This window comes from Ursus americanus, chromosome 33, assembly GCF_024610735.1.
Source record: "Ursus americanus isolate L20-20 chromosome 33, mUrsAme1.1.p, whole genome shotgun sequence".
Taxonomy (NCBI): domain Eukaryota; kingdom Metazoa; phylum Chordata; class Mammalia; order Carnivora; family Ursidae; genus Ursus; species Ursus americanus.
The window spans coordinates 9769285-9789347 of record NC_142159.1 but is presented as its reverse complement, the minus strand read 5'-3'; the positions used below and the strand labels follow the sequence as shown (position 1 = coordinate 9789347).

The following is a 20063-nucleotide window of genomic DNA, read 5'->3' as shown; positions in this document are numbered from 1 at the left end:
AGTGTCTGATTTGGCTCAGGTTGTGATCCCGGGGTCCTGGGATCGAGCCCCGCGTCAGGGCTCCCTGCTCATCAGGAAGTCTGTTTCTCCCTCTTCCTCTGCATCTCTCCCCGCTCATACGTGCTTTCTCTTGGATAAAAATAAAATCCTTGAGGGGCACCTGGGTGGCACAGCGGTTAGGCGTCTGCCTTCGGCTCAGGGCGTGATCCTGGCGTTGTGGGATCGAGCCCCACGTCAGGCTCTTCTGCTATGAGCCTGCTTCTTCCTCTCCCACTCCCCCTGCTTGTGTTCCCTCTCTCGCTGGCTGTCTCTATCTCTGTCAAATAAATAAATAAAATCTTTAAAAAAATTAAAAATAAAAAAAATAAATAAAATCCTTGGGGGCACCTGGGTGGCGCAGTCGTTAAGCGTCTGCCTTCGGCTCAGGGCGTGATCCCGGCATTCCAGGATCGAGCCCCACATCAGGCTCCTCCGCTGGGAGCCTGTTTCTTCCTCTCCCACTCCCCTGCTGTGTTCCCTCTCTCGCTAGCTGTCTCTCTGTCACATAAATAAATAAAAAAATCTTTAAAAAAAAAAAAAAAAAAGACAAACCACATTTCAAGCATAGACTCAAGCATGGGCTGTCTCTTGATCCCAGGGATGAATTAAAGGAAGTAGTCAAGTGACTCTTAAGATTTCGAACTTGTGATTTTTGAGGTTTGTGAAGTCAACGAGGAGTTGAGGTGAACCCTTTAGGACATTTATTCAGGAAGTATTTGTTGAGTACCTGCTACCTGGTAGATAGCAGTTCTAGGTGCTCGGAATATAGCCTGGAACAGGATGAAGTCCCTGTCCTCAATGAGCTTTTATGCTGAAAGGGGACGGCAGACAATAACCAAACTGGAAAGTACACTATGGAGGCTGCGCGTGACGAACCTGTGACACGTTGACATGGAGACAAGGAAAAGACACTTGGATGTTCAGGCTACGAGTTCAGGGAGAAAGCAAAGCCTCAGGATATAAAATTATGAGAAAAGATAGTGGTTTTTAAGGGGAAGATTGTTTGTATTTAAAGGATGGACAGAGGAAAATGAACCAGGAAAGCATTCTGAGGAAAAGCAATTCAAGAAGAAGGAAAACAGGGCGCCTGGCTGGCTCAGTCGGTAGAGCATCTGATCTCGAGGTCGTGAGTTCAAGCCCCACACTGGGTGTGGAGATTACTTTAAAAAAAAAGAAGAAGAGGAAAAGTCGGGTAGAATTAGAGTAGCAGAGAGGCAGTTTTGAAAAATGAGAGTGTAATGGCAGCAAAGGAATCTACAGTATCTGGTAACTCCGCCCTTTTTGCTCATCTCGTTTTAGCTACCATCGTCCATGATGCTGAAGTCCGAGAGAGGGACTAAACAGCCCCCAACACAGGGCTGCTTGGCTGCTTCAGTCTCCAGAGTGATGTGGAAGGAATTTCTGCACAGCCAGCATTGAGTCCTCTGGGATGTAGTTCTGGGGTGAACGGCACTTCTATGAATGTAGCATTTCACTGGAATGGGTGGTCCTGTGCTGCTCTGGACAAAACTGAACACTTTTTCAGTGCTTTTGAACCTTGTAACATTGCAGCATACTCGTGGGGTCTTCCTCACCAGCCACCCGCGCTCTGGGCCACACCCTTGCCCCAAGAAGACAGCCTGTACTGGGGCACGGTTTGCACCGTTAGCCTTACCTGCTCTGTTCTGGGTGTGAGATCCCTTTGTGTAGGCACCAAATTCCAGCTGTCAAATCCAGCTGGTAGTGGGAAGAACCTTCTGGAGGCTCCCAGCCTTCTGGCCAAGGGGCCCCCACCTCCAGGGCACGCCTCCCCACCACACGGGCACATCAGTTGAAAGCACTGCACTATACCTCTCGTAACACAGCAATATAGCCCTCCTCAGGCATTCCAGCCCCAGAGAAGCTCAGGATCTGACATGTTCTTCCTTTTCGGCACAAGTCATCCTGATTTTTATTTTTAAAATTAAAAAAAAAAAAAAAAAACTTGAAGAAGTGCTGGGAATGTATGTTTTTCCTGTCTATTAAACCATTGGAGCCACAACTAGATTCCAGGTTAGGAAAATGAGAAGGCATCTATGTTTTCTATATAAAAAAACAAAACCAAAAAAGGCCTTTATTGTTAATGCCAACTTGGCAGAAGACTAACTCACGGCTTAAATTTTATAAGCTGTTGTACTTTTGCCATACCAAATGATACTCTGAATCGTTCTGACCGATAGATGTATTCTCCTCCACAAAACAAGTTGTGGCAGCTCTGTGGGAGCAGCCATCTGCCTTGGGCCCCCAAGCTTCCAGCCAGAATCACTGCAAGGTGTGGGGACACGGGGTGCTGGACCGGAAGAGGTCTCTGGAGGAAGAAGTAGGAGGGGCACAATCATGACCCGCTCCTCCTCCCTTCTCCTCGGTGCTGTTGGCCCTCTCCTGCTGTGCTCTCCCCCTTCCCTCCTGCTGACCCTGCCCTCTCTGGCAGCTTCCATCTCACGTACCCCTCCTCTGCCAAGCAGTCGCCAGTATCTTTGGTGCCTGGGCCTTAGTTCCTATTTAACTGATGAATGTAGCTTTTTTCCCCTTGCTTTAATGTTCAGAAAATTGTGACTCCTTCATAGATTTCTTCTGCAGTCCCTGTTCTGTTGCAGCTGGTCAGTTAGAAGTTCCTCGTTCTTTGCTTTTATGTCCCTGTAATATTTGCTGAAAAATCAGAATATCAGGTCAAAACAAAAGAGGTGAGGTGACCATAAAAGGTAGTATTTTCTCTCTATATGGGGAATAGGGACAGATTTGGATTTTTCAGTTACTGTCAAGTGCTTTGTGGCTGTGGAACTGTGGTGGGTCCCCAGCTCCTGGAAGCTCATGACCTTTGTGTGACTGCGGGAAAAGCGACACTTCTACACAGCTGTGAGGGGTCTGTATTTAAGGTGGCCACACACATGACTTCTCCTGTCTGTTGGTTTGGAGACTGTTTGGCTTATGCCAGCATTCTCTGTGACTTGAGGGGACATTTCCAAACCCTTCTTCCGCTGTCTGGCTTTCCCTTAATGTGCCAAGTTTGAAACCGGATTTGATTTTCTGAGCTACTTGTCTGCTTCCTGTGTGTCGCCAAGGACTCTAGTTTGTCTTTCATCTCATCGTGTTCTTTTGAAACCAGATGCTTTGGGGGTCAGGTCTTTTCAGGTGTTTTTATATATATACATATATGTTATATATATATATATAATGGATTTTGTGTTCCCTTTTTGTGTAAGTAACAATTCACAATCATAATGTAAAAAAGAAATAAAAGTCTGATGTATTGTACTTCAAGATGCTTCCCTGATGTACAGAATCTCCTTGTAAAGTAAGTAATTGCGTTGTATATCAGTCTTCCTATCAATATTAATTATAAAGTATTTTAGAATTAAAAAGCCAAACTATACTATTCTGGTATGAAGTGCTTATTTTATTTAATGTTCTACCTTATCCCAAAAAGATTTAAGCTAGCTTATAAATGATAACCTAAAATACTGTTAGACACCCTAAGTGAGAAGTAGATGAGCGGGAAAAATAATAGTAAGAATATTTAGTGTAGCCAGAGGTAAGGTCAGTCAAGTTTCTGTCTGTCTGTGCACAGATATGGAAAAAGAATGGGCCGCAGAGAGAGGAAAGCCAGCTGTGACCCACCCCCACTCCCTACCCCCCGTGGTATATACCAGCTAGGGCACCAGGTTCTTTATCCTCTCTATCCCACCCCCAGTCTGGGAGGTAAGGGGAAATACACTCCTGTTGCCAGTCAAGAACCGGGGAGGCAAAGTCCCTTCCTAAAGGTCAAGGCGAATTATGTAATCACTCTTCGCATATATTCAAAGACAAGCAGTTGCATCCCAATCTGTTGTCCCTACAAGAATTTACCGTGTATGAACCACATGTAAGTAGACTTCAGGCTGACAGCACAGTAGGACAGTTCCTACCTACCTCATGTATTCCTCTGGCAAGCAGCCCAGTTTCAATCCAGGTGGCCTCACCAAATGACTCACTTTCCTCTTGTCACTTCAGAGAGTGGCTTTGATTAGTACACCACCCTTTACCAAGAGTTAAAAGAAACCATGAGTCAGAACTGCTCATGTCATTGGGTTCCACCTGCTCCCAGATTTTCCTTCTCCTATCCCTTCAAAGACCAAACCCCACAGGGACCAAAGCTCCAAAGAGGTCTCAAATTGCCATTGTTCTTTTGAGGTTAAGATTGTCTACAGAAGGCGCACATTGCTCAGTGTTCGCCGAAACAGTGAATGAATTTAGGGTCCTTATGGATCTCAATTGGGGTACCCAGGACAGGGAGGACTATAGTTGGAGACTGAGAAAAGGCAAGTACAGTGGATATTGAATGGGAAGGGACGGGATAGGAAGTATACCTATGAAAGATGAGAATGTACAACAAAGAAAAGCCAAGCCCTGAAACCAAAACACAGCCTAAAGCACCGCTTCGAGGCTCTATTCAATTCCAGCTCTAGGAGGCACGAAGCGAAGCGTAAAGCAGGAACCACCAGCAACCTGGGCCACTTGCTCTGTCTCTTGTGTGCACAGCATTAATTTCTTTCCCCAACAAAGCACAGAGGTCATTTGACAGAGACAAACATCCTCAATTTTCTACCATCTGGTACTGAAGAGACACACCATTCATTCATTCATTCATTCATTCATTCATTCATTCAATGTTTATCTCCTTCCTGACCACCACTCCCAGAAAAAAACAATCTTCCCTTGGCCTTCTTCTCTTAAACCTATTGCCCTACCTCCAGCTTTTCCTACACTCCCTTGACCTAATCTGCTCTAATGTTAACTTAAATTCCTGTACAGTCCAAGCAGCTGAGCTAAATGAGTGACAGGTGGAGAAAAAAAAAGAAGTGACGTGGATGTAAACTGAATCGGCTACTTGACATTGGCTTATGACCTCTGGTCTGTACACACTGTTTTCCATTTCAAAAGCCAGATTCACTCACCTCATCAAAATCAAAACTAAATCCAAAATAAAATAGCTTTGCCTGAGGCCACCCGTGACTTCTCAGTTAACTGCCACATCCAAAGCCTGTTTTCAGCTCTTAATGCATTTGACTGTTCTGCAGCATTTGATGCTTTGGGCCATGGCCTAGTCCTCAGAACTTCTCCCTTGGCTTCTCAGACCCCACTGTCTCTCAGTTCTCTGATCATGCTTTCTCTGCCCCGCTGGCTTCTTCCCTGACCACCATTTAAATGGGTTTTCATGTCCTCGCATCACTCTCCCCGCTTTCCCAAGGTGACATCAGCCACCACTCTTACTCTGACAACTTCTGAATCTTTATCTGCAGCTTAGATTTCTTGCTGGAATCTAACCCTATATCCCGTTGCCCTTTGGACATCTATACACCCAGATGTTCCCAAGGTAAACTCCTCTGCGCCTCCAGTGAGGACTGCCTTGATGTAGACTTACTGTCTACCCTCACAGCCTACTTTCTTAAGCGTCAGAGTTAGAGGACCACCGTATGTTCACTCTCATAAGCCTCAACTTTGGTATGATCTGCCGGTTCTTCTCTTTGCAGATCCAGGGAGACAATAAATTCTGCGTATCCTCTACCTCAGAAATTCTCGATTCCTAGATCTCCTCTTGCCTTGTTTACCATCAAAGTTCAAAGCCAACATAATTCAATGGGACTTTATATCCTCGAAGCTTTCCAATCTATCCTCCAATATTGCCACTAGAGTTACCTTTCTAAAATGCAAAGCTGGTCACAGCCATCCTTTACTTCAAAACTTATTGGTCCCTAGTTGGCCTGCAAGATAAAATGGAAGCTCTTTGGCCTGGACTACAACATATTTTATGGTTTAGTGTTTGCCTACTTTTTCCCGTCTCATGATAGGTGCAGGCCCTTCTTCCTTCAATGTTCCGCATCAAGCTGATTTCTTCCCCTTCCCAGGAGACCATAATCCAACTAGCTCCTCAACCTGCCATGCTGGCATCATCCATACTCCATTCCTTTTACTTCACCCCTCCAAGTTGGAGGTCAAATTTTAACTCCCAAGAAAATGCCCTCAGCCTTGAGCAGATTGTTCAGTTGTCCTGTCCTCTGTGTTCTCAGAATACAGCACTCATCGCATGATAGTTTGCTGGCATGTCTATCTCCCCCCCACTGTGGGCTCTCACAGACAGCAAGGTGTTTCATGTCAGGAGTCAGCACCAGGCTGGCTCAGTTGGTAGAGCCTGCGACTCTTGATTGGGGTTGTAAGTTCAAGCCCCACTTGGGAGTAGAGATTACTTAAAAATAAAATCTTAAAGAAAAAATTAAGAGTTTCATGTCAGAGCCCGCTGTCTAGCACAATGCCTAGCAAATAAATCATATCCACTAAGTAAATGTTGAATGAGTGATTGAAAGCAAGCCAAGTACTGGTAACATGGCCAGAGAAGTAGCAGAATTGTTTGTCCTCTCTCCTTTAAACTACTGGTTCTCAAACATTTTGGTTTTGTAACTCCTTTTCAATTTTGAAAATTATTCAGAACCCCAAAGAACTTTTATATCTATGCATGACATCTATTGATACTTTACTGTACTAAAATAAAAGCTGGGGAAAATTTTAAATATACAATTTATGTAATTAATTATAACACTATAATGAAATAATACATTTCAAAACAATAACCCCAATACATGTTCACATTAATAATACATTTTTATGAAAAATAACTCTTTTCTTGGGGCGCCTGGGTGGCTCAGTCAGTTAAGCATCTGCCTTTGGCTCAGATCATGATCCCAGGGCCCTTGGGGCCCTGGGGTCGAGCCCCACATCAGGCTTCCTGCTCAGTGGGGAGTCTGCTTCTCCCTCTCCCTCTGCCTGCTGCTGCCCCTGCTTGTGCTGTCTGTCTGTCTCTCTCTCTCTGTCAAATAAATAAATACTTTAAAAAAAACAAAACTATTTTCCAAAGTAATTAGGGAGAAGAGCGGCATTGTTTTACATTTTTTGCAAATCTCTTTAATGTCTGATTTAATAGATGACAGTTCAATTCTCAGTCTGCTCCTATATTCGACCTGTTGCTATATGTTGTTTTGATTTAAGTATATGAAGAAAATATATAGTCGGTAAAGATGACAGCCATTCTTTCAAGTTAAAAGAGTATTTCATGAAAAAATGTGGCTATTTCAGCTCATAACTCCAAACAATTGTATAAGTGCTTTTCCTGGAGACAAATGCTCTACTTTTGCAGCAAGCAAAAGTACTTTATGTGTACTTCTCACTTTGTCACAAAAATGTTAAGAAGATGGGTACTCTAAAGTTGAGAATGAAATTAATGACTTTTATTTCTTCATCAAGGGAATTTTTAGGGGAAGCTGACTCTTTTTAATTTGCTATAGATATTCTTTTTTGTGGTTAAAAAAAAAAACACAACATAAAGTGTGCCTTTGCAGGGGGCGGGGGGTGGCACCTGACTGGCTCAGTTGGAAGAGCATGGGACTCTAAAAAAACAAAACAAAACAAAAAAAACTTAAAAAGAAACAAAATGTGCCCTCTTTTAACCATGTTCATGTATACAGTAGTCACCATATGCACACTGCAGTATAACAAATTTCTAGTACTTTTTCACCTTGCTAAACTGAAACTTTGTACCTATTGAATAACAACATTCCCCAGGCTCCTGGGTGGCTCAGTTGGTTAGGCGTCTGTCTTCAGCTTGGGTCATGATCTTGGGGTCCTGGGATGGAGCTCTGCATCGGGCTCCCTGCTCAGTGGGGAGTCTTCTCTTTCTCCCTCTCCGTGTGCTCTCTCTCTCTCTCTCTCTAGTTCTCTCTCTCTCTCAAATAAATAAATAAAATCTTAAAAAAAAATAACAATATTCCCCCTTTCAATATATCCCCAGTCCCTGGCAACTACCTTTCTATTTTCTAAGAGTTTGAGAAACTGACTTTTTTTTAGTGGTAAATTTGTGATGATGAAGAAAAATGATACCAATACAGTTTGGTGACAGAGCCTCAAAACATACTAAGGCACCAGCAGGTTTTTAAATTTTTTTTAATTTAAATTCAATTAATTAACATATTGGCATTATTGGTTTCAGAGGTAGAGGTCAGTGAATCATCAGTCTTATATAAACACCAAGTGCTCATTAAGGCACCAGCAGTTTTATCCACCATTTCGCTTTATAGCATCAGTGCAGAGTCAACACAGGGAAAAAGGCAAAGGAAGTCTAAGTATTATGATGAAATAGTTTTGACCTCATGGGTCCCCAGGAGTTTCAGAGACCCCCCAGGGTTTGACAACCTTGCTTTGAGAACCATGGCTCTGGGTGAGTTCCACATCTTAAATGTGCTAATAAATAACCTACATAAAAATCCAGCCCAGGGGCACCTGGGGGGCTCAGTCAGTTACACATCTGCCTTTGGCTCAGGTCATGATCCTAGGGTCCTGCACTGGGCTCCCTGCTCAGCCCGGAGCCTGCTTCTCCCTCTCCTCCCAGCTCTTGGGCTATCTCTCTCGCTATCTCTGTTTCTGTCTCTCAATCTCTCTCTCTCAAATAAATAAATAAATAAATAAATAAATAAATAAATAAAATAAATAAATAGAAATCTTAAAAAATAAATAAATAAAAGGATCCAGCACAAAATCTTACAGGAAGAACACTATAAATGTTTCTACTCAGCATAATCCAAAATCTTACAGGAAGAACACTATAAATGTTTCTACTCAGCATAATCCAGAGATTAATTTACCTAATCTCTATTCACTTAACACCATATCCAAAATTCTATCACATTTGCAACATTTCACATGTAATATGTATCTCCAGGATTCTTTACTTGCCTACTTCTTTATATTAGGTGAGTTTGTGTGTTAAAATATACTTAATGTAAAATTTACCTTTTTAACCATTTTCAGTATACAGTTTGGCAGTATTAAATACATCCATTGTTGTGTGTAGGAGGCTTTTAATTTTAGCCAAGTCCTAATTTATTTGTGCCCCTGGGTGGCTCAGTTGGTTAAGCGGCTGCCTCCAGCTCGGATCATGATCCGAGGGTCACCGGATAGAGTCCAACATAGGGCTCCTTGCTCAGCGGGGAGCCTGCTTCTCCCTCTCCCACTCCCCCTGCTTGTGTTCCCTCTCTTGCTGTCTCTGTCAAATAAATAAACAAAATCTTTTTTAAAAAAAAATTTTTTTTATTTATTTGAGAGAGAGAGAGAAGCAGACTCCCTGAAGAGCAAGGAGCGGGACCCTGGGATCATGACCTCAGCCGAAGGCAGCGGCTTAACCGACTCAGCCACCCAGGCGCCCCAATAAATAAAATCTTTTTTAAAAATTAGCCAATTCGTGTAGAAGCATGTCTGTCCTATTTACCTACTCATTTATCAAATGTTTGTTTCACATGTGACAGAGCGGATTCAATCACTTTTGTGATTCTGCATTTTTCTAGATGGCTTTTTCAATTTTGCATATAATTACTCCAAAGTGTTGGGGGAGAACTGGGAGGGGTTATTTGAGTGTACATCCTCCACACTGGGTTAGCTGATTGTTGAGAAGTATATTTGCTACTCAGCACAGGATTACATACTTCTAAAATCCGTTTCTGTAATTCACATTCTCCAGCAAGCTTCCCGCGCGCGAAGGCTCTACTGTCGCGAGAAGCCTCTGAGCCAGGTAGGGGTGGGGCTTAAGTTGCAGTGGATTCCCAGAACCCTTAGCGAATTTCCGATTCCTTAACTGCGCAAGGCGCTGCGCAGGCGCAATAGAGATACCTTGACTTCCGCGCGCTTCAGAAGGTATAAATAAGGATGTCCTGGGGGCTGTTCGGTCTTTTCGAGAGAGAGCGAGGCCCTGCGTTGGAGCTGGTTGGTGAGTGTTTTTACCCTTTCGATTCGTTGGTTCTAGGTCTAGTACCCCGGGCCCGCCAACCAGATTTTCTTGTAGGCTTCGTCCCGTGTAGGATTCCCATCAGCGGCGTCCGCGCTAACTAGACTTATTCATGTAGCGGATGTGGGCCGCGGAGGCCTCATGAGCCGCGGGTCCTGCCCGTAACCAAAGGCGCTGGCGCCTAAACGTGCAGGGCTGCCACCTCAGGCGCCGGGACGCTAAATGCGCGGGCCGCCCCCTCCCAATTGCCCATTGCCCGGCTTCTTGTCTCCTAGGAGGAGGTGTAACTGCATGCAGGTCATTTTATTCCTGACACCCATCTGAGCTTAAGAATCGACTTCGAAACGGGCGGTTCTTAATTCTGCCACTTTATGATGTAGGGTGAGCCCACGACTCCTGATGATCGGTTTATGGATAGGAGCCGTAATTGCTGTCAGCGGCTCTGCATTTGCCGGTTTTTTTGGCAGTAGTGATAATCACATAACTGATAGAAGACTGTCGGTTGGTATTGAACTCGAATTTCGTCGGCACTTGGGAATTTAGGGTCCACCCCAAAATGGATCTCCAGGGGAAGTCGCCATCAACTGGTTGAAATTTATTTCTAGCTCAGTAGCTCGCAAATGAAGTAAATTACAGTGACCAACGTGGATACTCCCGGGAGGTCACTCTCCCCGGGCTCTGTCCAGGTGGCGAACGGGAGCGTAGGGCTCTGCCCCATGATGTACAGTCCCTTTCCACGACGTTGGAGATGAAGCCGGGCCTTGAGTCTGCGCCTGCATATTCCTACAGCTTCTCAGAGTCCTCTGGACAATGACTGAGGAGACAAACCATGCAGGAAACAGCTCTCTAGAGCACCCTCTATCGGGATCTAGGTTGACTGGGGGGAAAAATCTGCTTTTATCAGCTGCTGTACTACTGGATTAAGCTCTCACCTACCTTGTTTTGCAGCGATCGCTCAGGATTCCAAATAAATTGATTTGAGGTAAGTAAACCAAAGAATTTGGGGTAAGAATTGTGTTTTCCTGCTGAGATTTAAATCATTTCAGCCCAGTTCCTTTTCATGAATGTGTTCCCTGCCACTTAACACATCCAGATAGAAACTTTGTTGGCATTTTTGTTGGCATGTCGACAGTTTCGTAAATGTATGCTCATGTCTGGGAAGATAGCTTTGTATTCAGTAAAAAATATTTTCATGTCTTTAATTGTCATGTGATAGGGTAGAAACTTCTGCTAATGGAAAGGTTGTTACAGTTTGGGTGAATTAACCAAAGTCAAGATTAGCAAAGCTTGTGTGTGAATCCTATATACTCTCTCAAAGTCTGTATGGTAGCCAAGGATCTGGTCTCCAGTACGGCCCCTTTCCATGATACTGGAGATGAAGGTGGGTGTATGTACCTGCATATTCCGAGGACAATGAGTAATTAAGTAGAGAAACCATGAAACAGTTAGTAGTAATGACTGGGTTTTAAACAGGCTTTCCTTAAATTCATTTGTGTAGAATGGAATGGGGGAAAATGAAATCTCTTAAAAATGTTTTGAGGGTGATGCTGTTTAATCATAGGCATTCCAACGTGGATACTCCCGGGAGGTCACTCTCCCCGGGCTCTGTCCAGGTGGCGAACGGGAGCGTAGGGCTCTGCCCCATGATGTACAGTCCCTTTCCACAACGTTGGAGATGAAGCCGGGCCTTGAGTCTGCGCCTGCATATTCCTACAGCTTCTCAGAGTCCTCTGGACAATGACTGAGGAGACAAACCATGCAGGAAACATTTAATGAAAACTAAAATGAAAAATTTTGAGTGAGATCGTAAACAGGAGTCTGATCCTCTTTTTCATTTGTTTTCATTCAGGAGAGAAGAGGAGCCTCACCTAACTTTGTGGCAGTTGGCACTTAATCTTTTGGGTCGTTTATTTGGCAGGGAGTGTTGGTAAAGTGAATGATCAGTGCTGTTACAGGATAAGCCCGAAAGTTTGGGGGCTTGGGCACATTTGACCCCTTTTTAAAACTGCCCTTTACAGTAAACTGGGGGAATAAGTTGAATGTTCTGTTGGACAGGTGCCCGTTAAAATTTGAGAAATGTGGACAGCACTGAATCTGGATAAGTCTTAAAACAGTCTGGTCCTTTGACCCACAAAGCCCAAAGATTCAGAATGCCTATGAGGAGAAAACATCTTAAGGAAACTAAGATACTACTTGGCCTTTTCTGCTGTTCTCAAGTAAACCTGGGTTTTCTAACTATAACTGAATAGAAAACAAACCTGTGAGATCCTAAGTATGTCTTTATTAAAGATCCAGGTCTGTTTATAATGTATTTATGAATTATAATAAAGATGACTGCATATTTGTGTGGCTCCTTTTTTTGTGGAAATGTGACCAATAACCGTATTCTGTGAATGGAAGTGCTTGTTAAAGAAAACTACCTTTGCAGTTAATGTTTGATTAGTTTTTCATTAACTAAAGACCCGGAGCTTGTGTGTAGGTCTTGTGTCTCTTGGCACTTGTTTACTCTTAACGAGGGAAAGTGTTGATTCCTACCAGTTACCTAGTGTGCAGGTAAAAGCCTCCTGGTTGCATTCAAAGGTGGGTAGTGCTTAGGAAACCTAATGAATTTAGGTGTGGTATCTTGAAAAACTAATGTACAATTGGCCACTGGACATGAGTGTTCAGAGATCTGGGTTAGACCAAGCCTTATCTTCATTTTCCCAGAATATAGTACACCTAAATTGACCTTAACAAGATTGGGCATAAATGCTAAAATCACACCACTGTTTGAAACTACTTAAGCCTCTACTGCCAGTGTTCCAAGTGGAACTTAAGCCTGAGGAAATTGTCATCCTGCCTATGAATGATGTGATACTGAGTCACAATGGAAATCTTGTCAAGCTCCTGTACTAGCTGCCAGCATTACAGGACAGTTGAGACCCTGAAGGATGGGGACTAGCAGGGAACCATCTAGAAGGTAGAGTCTAGATCCAGAGTGGGGGGTAAATGAACATAAGGTGGGGAGGGAGCTAGTAACAGCCATGTGACCAGTTAGAAGCCATGAGGGTCAAGTTTAAGTGAAGTGGGTTATTTGAGTAATGGGTCTTTGCCCAGACTTCTGGACTGTCTGGGCAGACCGCTTCACCCAGCTGAGGGCCAGAGATAAAACCGAAGCTAGTTAAGCTTTCATAGCCATGACTATAGAAAAGAACCTGGGAGAGCTTGTTTGTTTTAAGGAACATGACTAAGGTGATCTATTAGAACAGGTACTAGTCACTTAGCTGTGCCAGGCACTACCCTAAGCTTGACCTCTATTGACGACCCTGAAGTAGGTATTAGTTGGAACGAATAGGCTAGTTGTCCAAGCCAGACGGCTAAGTAGAGCCTCTGTACATAACTGTAGACTTGCCTGGGAGGGACCTGTACGCCCCAGGCCAACCTTTTGTTCAGTTCTCCTCTTTTGTATCATTGCTACATAAGCAGCCTATGGAGAGGAGGTGCTCAGAAAAATGTCTGAATAGTTGGGGTTTTTCCCTACCACCCGGCAGGGAATTTAGTTTTTAGTACAAATGAACAGGATAAGGCTGGGTAATCTGGGCAGGAAATAGGTGCAGTTTTCTCTCCACACCCGAAGTGTAGCTGAAGCAAAGCTGTCAGTAGGTGTTCTAGGCCCCACGCTTTCTGCCAGACTTCTTGCAACATACCTGTAGGTAGGCTTTTTCCAAACAGGCTCTTCTGGCCTTTTTCTGCATGTGGGTAGTCCTATCAGTCCTTGCCAAGACTGCCTGTGTTTGAATCTAAGTACCACCATTTGCTGTCCATGTGAACTTGGGCAAACCACTTAACCTCTGCCTCAATTTTTTCATCCATAGAATGGGGATGATAAAAGTACCTACCTCTTGGAGTTTTAATGAGAATTAAGTAACTTAATTGTAAAAGGCTTACAGTTTCATAAAAATACAATGAGTTTGTTAAATATCACTTCTCAAACAACCTGGGATACAGTATCCAATAAATTTTGTTGAATGAATAAAGTCTACCATCACTTAGCTATTACTAAACCAGGTTTATCTGAGAACCAACCTTATCTCTCCCAAAGAGATTAAGGGATTAGGAACTTGCCCAAGAGCACCTAACTAGTAAGGAGCAGAACCAGGATTCAAACCTAACTCCAAAACCATATTATGATATATTACTAGCTTTGAACAAGACAGTGGCGATACATGTACATTATTTAATACTCCATGCACCTCTGTAAAGTAGGTACTCTTTGTGCCCATTTTGCAGATGAGGAAAACTGAAGTTGGAGAATATGAGGAACTTGCCCAAGTCATACAGCCAGTAAGTGGCAGAGCATGCATGTGAGCAAGGCAGCTGACTACAGAACCTATTTTCACCCTACGTCATATCATGCCTCAAAAAATACTATTTTCACCTGGTTTAAACCACTTTTTGTATTAAGCTGATGTAATAACTACTTCACCATAAAACCTCAGTTGCAGTTGTAATGAATTATAAACCTATATGCCCGGTTTTACTTGACAGTGGAAAATAAAGTGGAAATGAGTAGTTTCCTGGGAAGTGAGAGCCCTTCCCTGGCCATGCCTCCCTCTTTCACCCCTTTCTATCTTTGGGATGGATGGGACCCACACATTTTAATGATAGTACCTGACATTTGATGAAGATTTGCCATGTGCTAGGCATTCTTTAATCCTTAAAACAGACTTAGGCAGTGCAGGGAATTTGATTAAATCCATGTTCTAGAAAAGGAAGACAAAGTCAAGGTTCTTTTTTTTTTTTTTTTTTTTTAAGATTTTATTTATTCATGAGTGACAGAGAGAGGCAGAGGGAGAAGCAGGCTCCCCGCAGAGCAGGGAGCCTGATGCGGGACTCGATCCCAGGATCCTGGGATCATGACCTGAGCTGAAGGCAGACGCTTCAAGGACTGAGACACCCAGGCACCCCAAAATCAATGTTCTATCAGTTGCCCAAGGCCACACAGAGTGGAACTTAAAGGTCTTTGTCACTAGAGCCTGAACTCTGCACCACTGTCTTCACTTTCCCTTACAAGCACCAGCACCTTGAGCATTCATTCATCAGGACAGTTAGCATTCTGATGTGATTATTTTTAAACTGATAAACATCTAACTTGCTAGTTGGATCCTCAAGGAATGGGACCATATACGTAAGCTCAGTACCCCTACTGTGCCTGGCACATGCAAACACTGGTTGATGATTTTGTTTATGTTCTATTGATTTCTGCTTTTATCTTTATTATTTTCTTTGATTAGGTGTAGTTTACTCTTCCTCATTTCTTTTTTTATTAAGATTTATTTATTTGAGAGAGAGGGCATGAGTGGAGAGAGGGGCAGGGGCGGAGGGAGAGGGAGAGAATCTGGAGCAGATTTCCTGCTGAGCACAGAGCAACACATTACCCAAGCACCCCTCCTTCCCTCTCTTCTTAAGGTAGAAGTTGAGGTCATTGATTTGAGAGCTTTTTTTTTTTTTTTTTAATACAGGCAGTTAGTGCTATAAGTTTTCCCCCAAAATTGCTTTAACGATATCCTAAACTTCTGGGATGTTGTGTTTTCATTTTAATTCAGCTCAAAATACTTTTTCAAATTCCCTTTTGATTTCTTTTATCTATGGGCTATTTTAAAGTGTATTCGTTTTTAAATACCTGGGAGTTTTCCAAAGATCTTTCTGTTATTGGTTTCTATTTTAAGGTCAGTGTAGTCTAAGAATATACTTTGTACGACTTGAATCCTTTTAAATTTACCAAGACTCGTTCTATGACCTAGAACATGGTCTATCTTGGTACATGTTTCATGTGTACTTAAGAATATGTATTTTACTGTTGTTTGAAGAAAGCGAGGTGGAATGTGAAGAAAGGTGAAGCATTGTATAAACGTCAATCGGTCAAGTTGGTTGCAAGTGTTCTTCAAGTCGAAATCCTTGCTGGTTTTCTGCCTGCTTGTTCGATCTATTATTGAGAGTGGGTTATCAAAATCTCCAGCTGTATTTGTGGATTTGTCTATTTCTTCAAGAAGTTGTATCAGGGGGTGCGTGGGTGGCTCAGTCAGTTAAGCATCTGCCTTCGGCTGAGGTCATGATCCCAGGGTCCTGGGATCAAGCCCCACGTAGGGCTCCCTGCTCAGTGGGGAGTCTGCTTCTCCCTCTTCCTCTGCCTGCCCCTCCCCCTGGTCATGCTCTCTCTCTCTCTATGTCAAATCAATCAATCTTAAAAAAATGTTCTGTTTTTGCTGCATGCATTGTGAAACTGTTATTAGTTGCATATATGTTCAGGATTGTGTATTTTGATTAGTTGACTCCTTTATCATTTATGAAATTACTTCCTTTATTTCAATAATGTTCTTTGCTCTGAAATCTACTTTGTTATTAATACAGGTGCTCCAGCTTTCTTTTGACCAGTGTTACCAGAGTATGTCTTTTCTATCCTTTTACTTTTAACCTATTTGTGTATTTATATTTAAACTATATATCTTGTTAGGCAGTGTATAATTGGGTCTTTCTTTTTTGCTTTATTATTTATTATTTTTATTTTTATTTATTTTTTTTTTTTAAGATTTTATTTATTTATTTGACAGAGAGAGACAGCCAGCGAGAGAGGGAACACAAGCAGGGAGAGTGGGAGAGGAAGAAGCAGGCTCCTAGCGGAGGAGCCTGATGTGGGAGTCGATCCCACAACGCTGGGATCACGCCCTGAGCCGAAGCAGACATTTAAGGACTGCGCCACCCAGGCGCCCCCTATTATTTTTATTTTTTTAATTGATTTGTCAGAGAGTGGGAGAGCAAGCAGGGGAGCGTCAGGAAGTGGGAGAAGCAGGCTCCCCACTGAGCAGGGCGCCTGATGTGGGACTGGATCCCAGGACCCTGAGATCATGACCTGAGCTGAAGGCAGATGCTTAACCAACTGAGCCACCCAGCACCCCAGAGTTTTATCATTTTGATACATGTTTTCTATTTGTCTCATCTGTTCTTTGTTCCTTTTGTCTTCTTATTCTGCCTTTTAAAATATGAGTATTGGGGGCACCTGGGTGGCTCAGTCAGTTGAGTGTCTGACTCTTGATTTCCACTCGGGTCATGATCTTGGGGTCCTGATATCGAGCCCCGCATTGGGCTCCTCACTCAGCAGGGAGTCTGCTTGGGATTCTCTCTCTCCCTTTCCCTTTGCCCCTCCCCTCATGCTTGCGCACACTCTCTCTTTCAAATAAATAAATAAATCATTTTTAAAAAATGAGTATTGGGTGCCTGGGTGGCTCAGTTGGTTAAGTGTCCGACTCTTGATTTCAGCTCAGGTCACGATCTCAGCGTTGTGAGATCAAACCCTACATTGGGTGTGGAGCCTGCTTAAGATTTTCTCTCTCCCTCTCCCACTGCCCCTCTGCCCTCCCTAAGAAAAAAAAAAAGGTACTTTTTTGTGATTCTATATTACCTTCTTTATTGGCTTACTAGCTATAACTTTGTTTTGTTATTTTTGTGGTTGCTTTAGGGTTTGTAGTATACATCTTCACCTTCTCAGAGTCCACATTGATATCATATCACATCACTCAGGACAGCAGAAGAACCGTAGTTTGTCACCCCACAGCTCTGTTGTTGTTGTTACGGGTATTCTATTTGTTAGAAAAACCACAATACATTTTTTTTTTTTTTGCTTAAAGAGGCAATTATCCTTTTTAAAGTTTTAAGAATGAGGGGCGCCTGGGTGGCACAGTCGTTAGGCATCTGCCTTCGGCTCAGGGCGTGATCCCGGCGTTATGGGATCGAACCCCACATCAGGCTCCTCCGCTGTGAGCCTGCTTCTTCCTCTCCCACTCCCCCTGCTTGTGTTCCCTTTCTCGCTGGCTGTCTCTCTCTGTCTAATAAATAAATAAATAAATAAATCTTTAAAAAAAAATAAAGTTTTAAGAATGAAAACGACCTTTCAAAAATGAAGGTGAAATAAGGTATTTTCCAGTGCTCTTCATTGCTCCGTGTAGATCCAGATTCTTGTCTGGTATCACTTTCCTTCTGCCCAAAGATCTTCCTTTAACATCTCTTTTACAGTGGTTCTACTGGTGATTAATTCTTTCAGCTTTTGTATGTCTGAAAATAACTTAATTTCACCTTCATTTTTGAGAGATGTTTTTGCTGGGTATACCTCATTAGATAGAATTTTGCTGGAGTCCCTTCGAGACTTTGCTCCATTGTCAGTCTTGCTTGCATTGTATCCTTGTCTTTGTTCCTCTGTACCTTACGCGTTGCATTGTATCCTTGTCTTGCTTCTCTGTATATGACATGTCTTTTCTTTTTTCTTTTTTTTAAAGATTTTATTTACTTATTTGACAGAGAGAGGGAACACAAGCAGGGGGAGTGGGAGAGGGAGAAGCCTTCCCGCTGAGCAGGGAGCCTGATGTGGGGCTCGATCCCATGACCTGAGCCAAAGGCAGACACTCAACAACTGAGCCACCCAGGTGCCCCTAACGTGTCTTTTTTCTGACCGCTTTTCAGATTCTCTATCATGGGTTTTAAGCAATTTGGTTTTGATGGAGTTTGGTTTTTTGTGCTTAGAGTTACTTGAGCTTCTTGGATTTTGTGTTGGTCAAGGTTCTCCAGAGAAACAGAACCAACAGAAGGTATGTGTGTAGATAGAGATTTATTTTAAAGAATTGGCGCATGTAGTTGTGGGGGCTAGCAAGTCGGAAATCTGGAAGGGCACTTTGGCAGGCTAGAAATTCCAGCAAGAGCTGCTGTTGCAGTCTTGAGCCCACATGCAGTCTTGGCAGAATTCCTTCCCTTAAGGCCTTCAACTGATTGGATGAAACCCACCCACATTACAGGAGGTAACCTGCTTCCTTAAAGTCTACCGATTTAAAGGTTATCATATCCAAAAAATACCATCACAGCAACATCTAGCCTGGCATTTGACCAAACAGCTGGCCACCACAGCCTAGCCAAGCAGACATGTAAAATTACCTATCGCAGACCTGTAGGTTTGTAGTTTGCACATTTTTAAGCTGTTATTTCTTCGTATATTCTCTGTCCCCAGCTCCTCCTTGCTTTCCTGTATATTTGGCCACTTAAAGTTATTCCATAGCTCACTGATGCTATTTTCAATTTTTTAAAATTCTTTTTTCTCTGTGTTTCATTTTGGATAGTTTCTGTTGCTATGCCCTCAAGTTTACTAATCATTGTTTTTGCAATATCTCATCTATTGTTAATAGCATCCAATGTATTTGCAATCTTAGATTTTGTCAAGAAATTCACTTTGGGTCTTTTTGTATCTTCCATGTCTCTCCTTAACTTTTATGGGTATGGAATAAAGTTACAATAACTTTCTTTTTTTTTTTTTTAGGATTTTATTTATTTATTTGAGAGACAGAGACAGAGATAGAGAGCACAAGCAGGGAGGAGAGGGAGAAGCAGGTTCCCCACTGAGAAGGGAGCCCCATGTGGGGGCTCGATCCCAGGACCCCAGGGTCATGACCTGAGCTGAAGGCAGACACTTAACCGACTGAGCCACCCAGGCGCCTGTACAGTAACTTTCAGTGTCTTTCATGTCTATCATTTGAGCCAGTTCTGGGCCGAGGTCAATCGACTGTCCTTATGGTTTGTGTTCAATAAATAAAACAATGATAGAATGTGAAAAAATTAAAATTAGTATTTGGGTTCAGAATAGGAAAAGATAAAGTGGAGCCTAGGAAGCCTTCACAGAGATGGGGACTGAATTGAGCCTTAAGATATACCAAGAGCTCAGCAAGGCAGGAAGAAAGGCACTTGTTAGGGAAAACAGCCCAGGTAAAGGTGAGAAGGTAGAAAGAACATGGGCCCATTCAGAGTACAGTGCAGAGGGGAAGGGGAGGATGGGAAAATCAACAACCCGGGGCATTTGCCACCTGGTGTTCCAAGCACAGCACTGAAGAAATATCTGAGTCTTTAAAGATTTTGAAGCAGGGAAAGTTCTCACAGCCATGATTTAGGGAGACTAATGTGGGGACCTAGGTGGAACCAAATGGGGGGGAAGGGATGAGGGGCAGGAGCAGAGGCCAGGAGGGTAGTGCCTTAGACCAAAGGGGCAGAAACAGAAACATGAAGAGGAGACAAGAAGGAAGAAACAGAAAAGAAGGATTACATCTTTACTTCTCAAAGAACCTTAATCTTGGTTGTAAGGATGAAGTTGGGAGGGGAGTCTAGATCCATACAAAACATGTTTTATTTT

At 43.0% G+C, this 20063-nt stretch overlaps 1 protein-coding gene, 1 long non-coding RNA gene and 2 other non-coding genes across 10 annotated transcripts in view; all 4 read left to right on the top strand.

Moving 5' to 3' along the window:
* Positions 1-3430, top strand: part of PHACTR4 (phosphatase and actin regulator 4) — a 96498-nt gene extending 93068 nt beyond the window's left edge. For all 7 annotated transcript variants that reach the window (XM_045782620.2, XM_045782617.2, XM_045782618.2 and 4 more), the window contains one exon: positions 1339-3430. In XM_045782620.2, the coding sequence (XP_045638576.2) occupies positions 1339-1354 (16 nt within the window). In that variant the 3' untranslated portion in view covers positions 1355-3430. The remainder of the gene's footprint in view (positions 1-1338) is intronic.
* Positions 3431-9718: 6288 nt separating this feature from the next.
* Positions 9719-11850, top strand: LOC123782378 (uncharacterized). The gene is made up of 3 exons (XR_006776966.2): positions 9719-9844; positions 10811-10844; positions 11712-11850. It is a non-coding gene; the product is annotated as an uncharacterized LOC123782378 (long non-coding RNA).
* LOC123782488 (small nucleolar RNA SNORA73 family) lies at positions 10502-10706 on the top strand. Its single transcript, XR_006776982.1, has one exon. It is a non-coding gene; the product is annotated as a small nucleolar RNA SNORA73 family (small nucleolar RNA).
* On the top strand, positions 11429-11633 carry LOC123782487 (small nucleolar RNA SNORA73 family). Its single transcript, XR_006776981.1, has one exon. It is a non-coding gene; the product is annotated as a small nucleolar RNA SNORA73 family (small nucleolar RNA).
* Positions 11851-20063: the final 8213 nt, after the last annotated feature.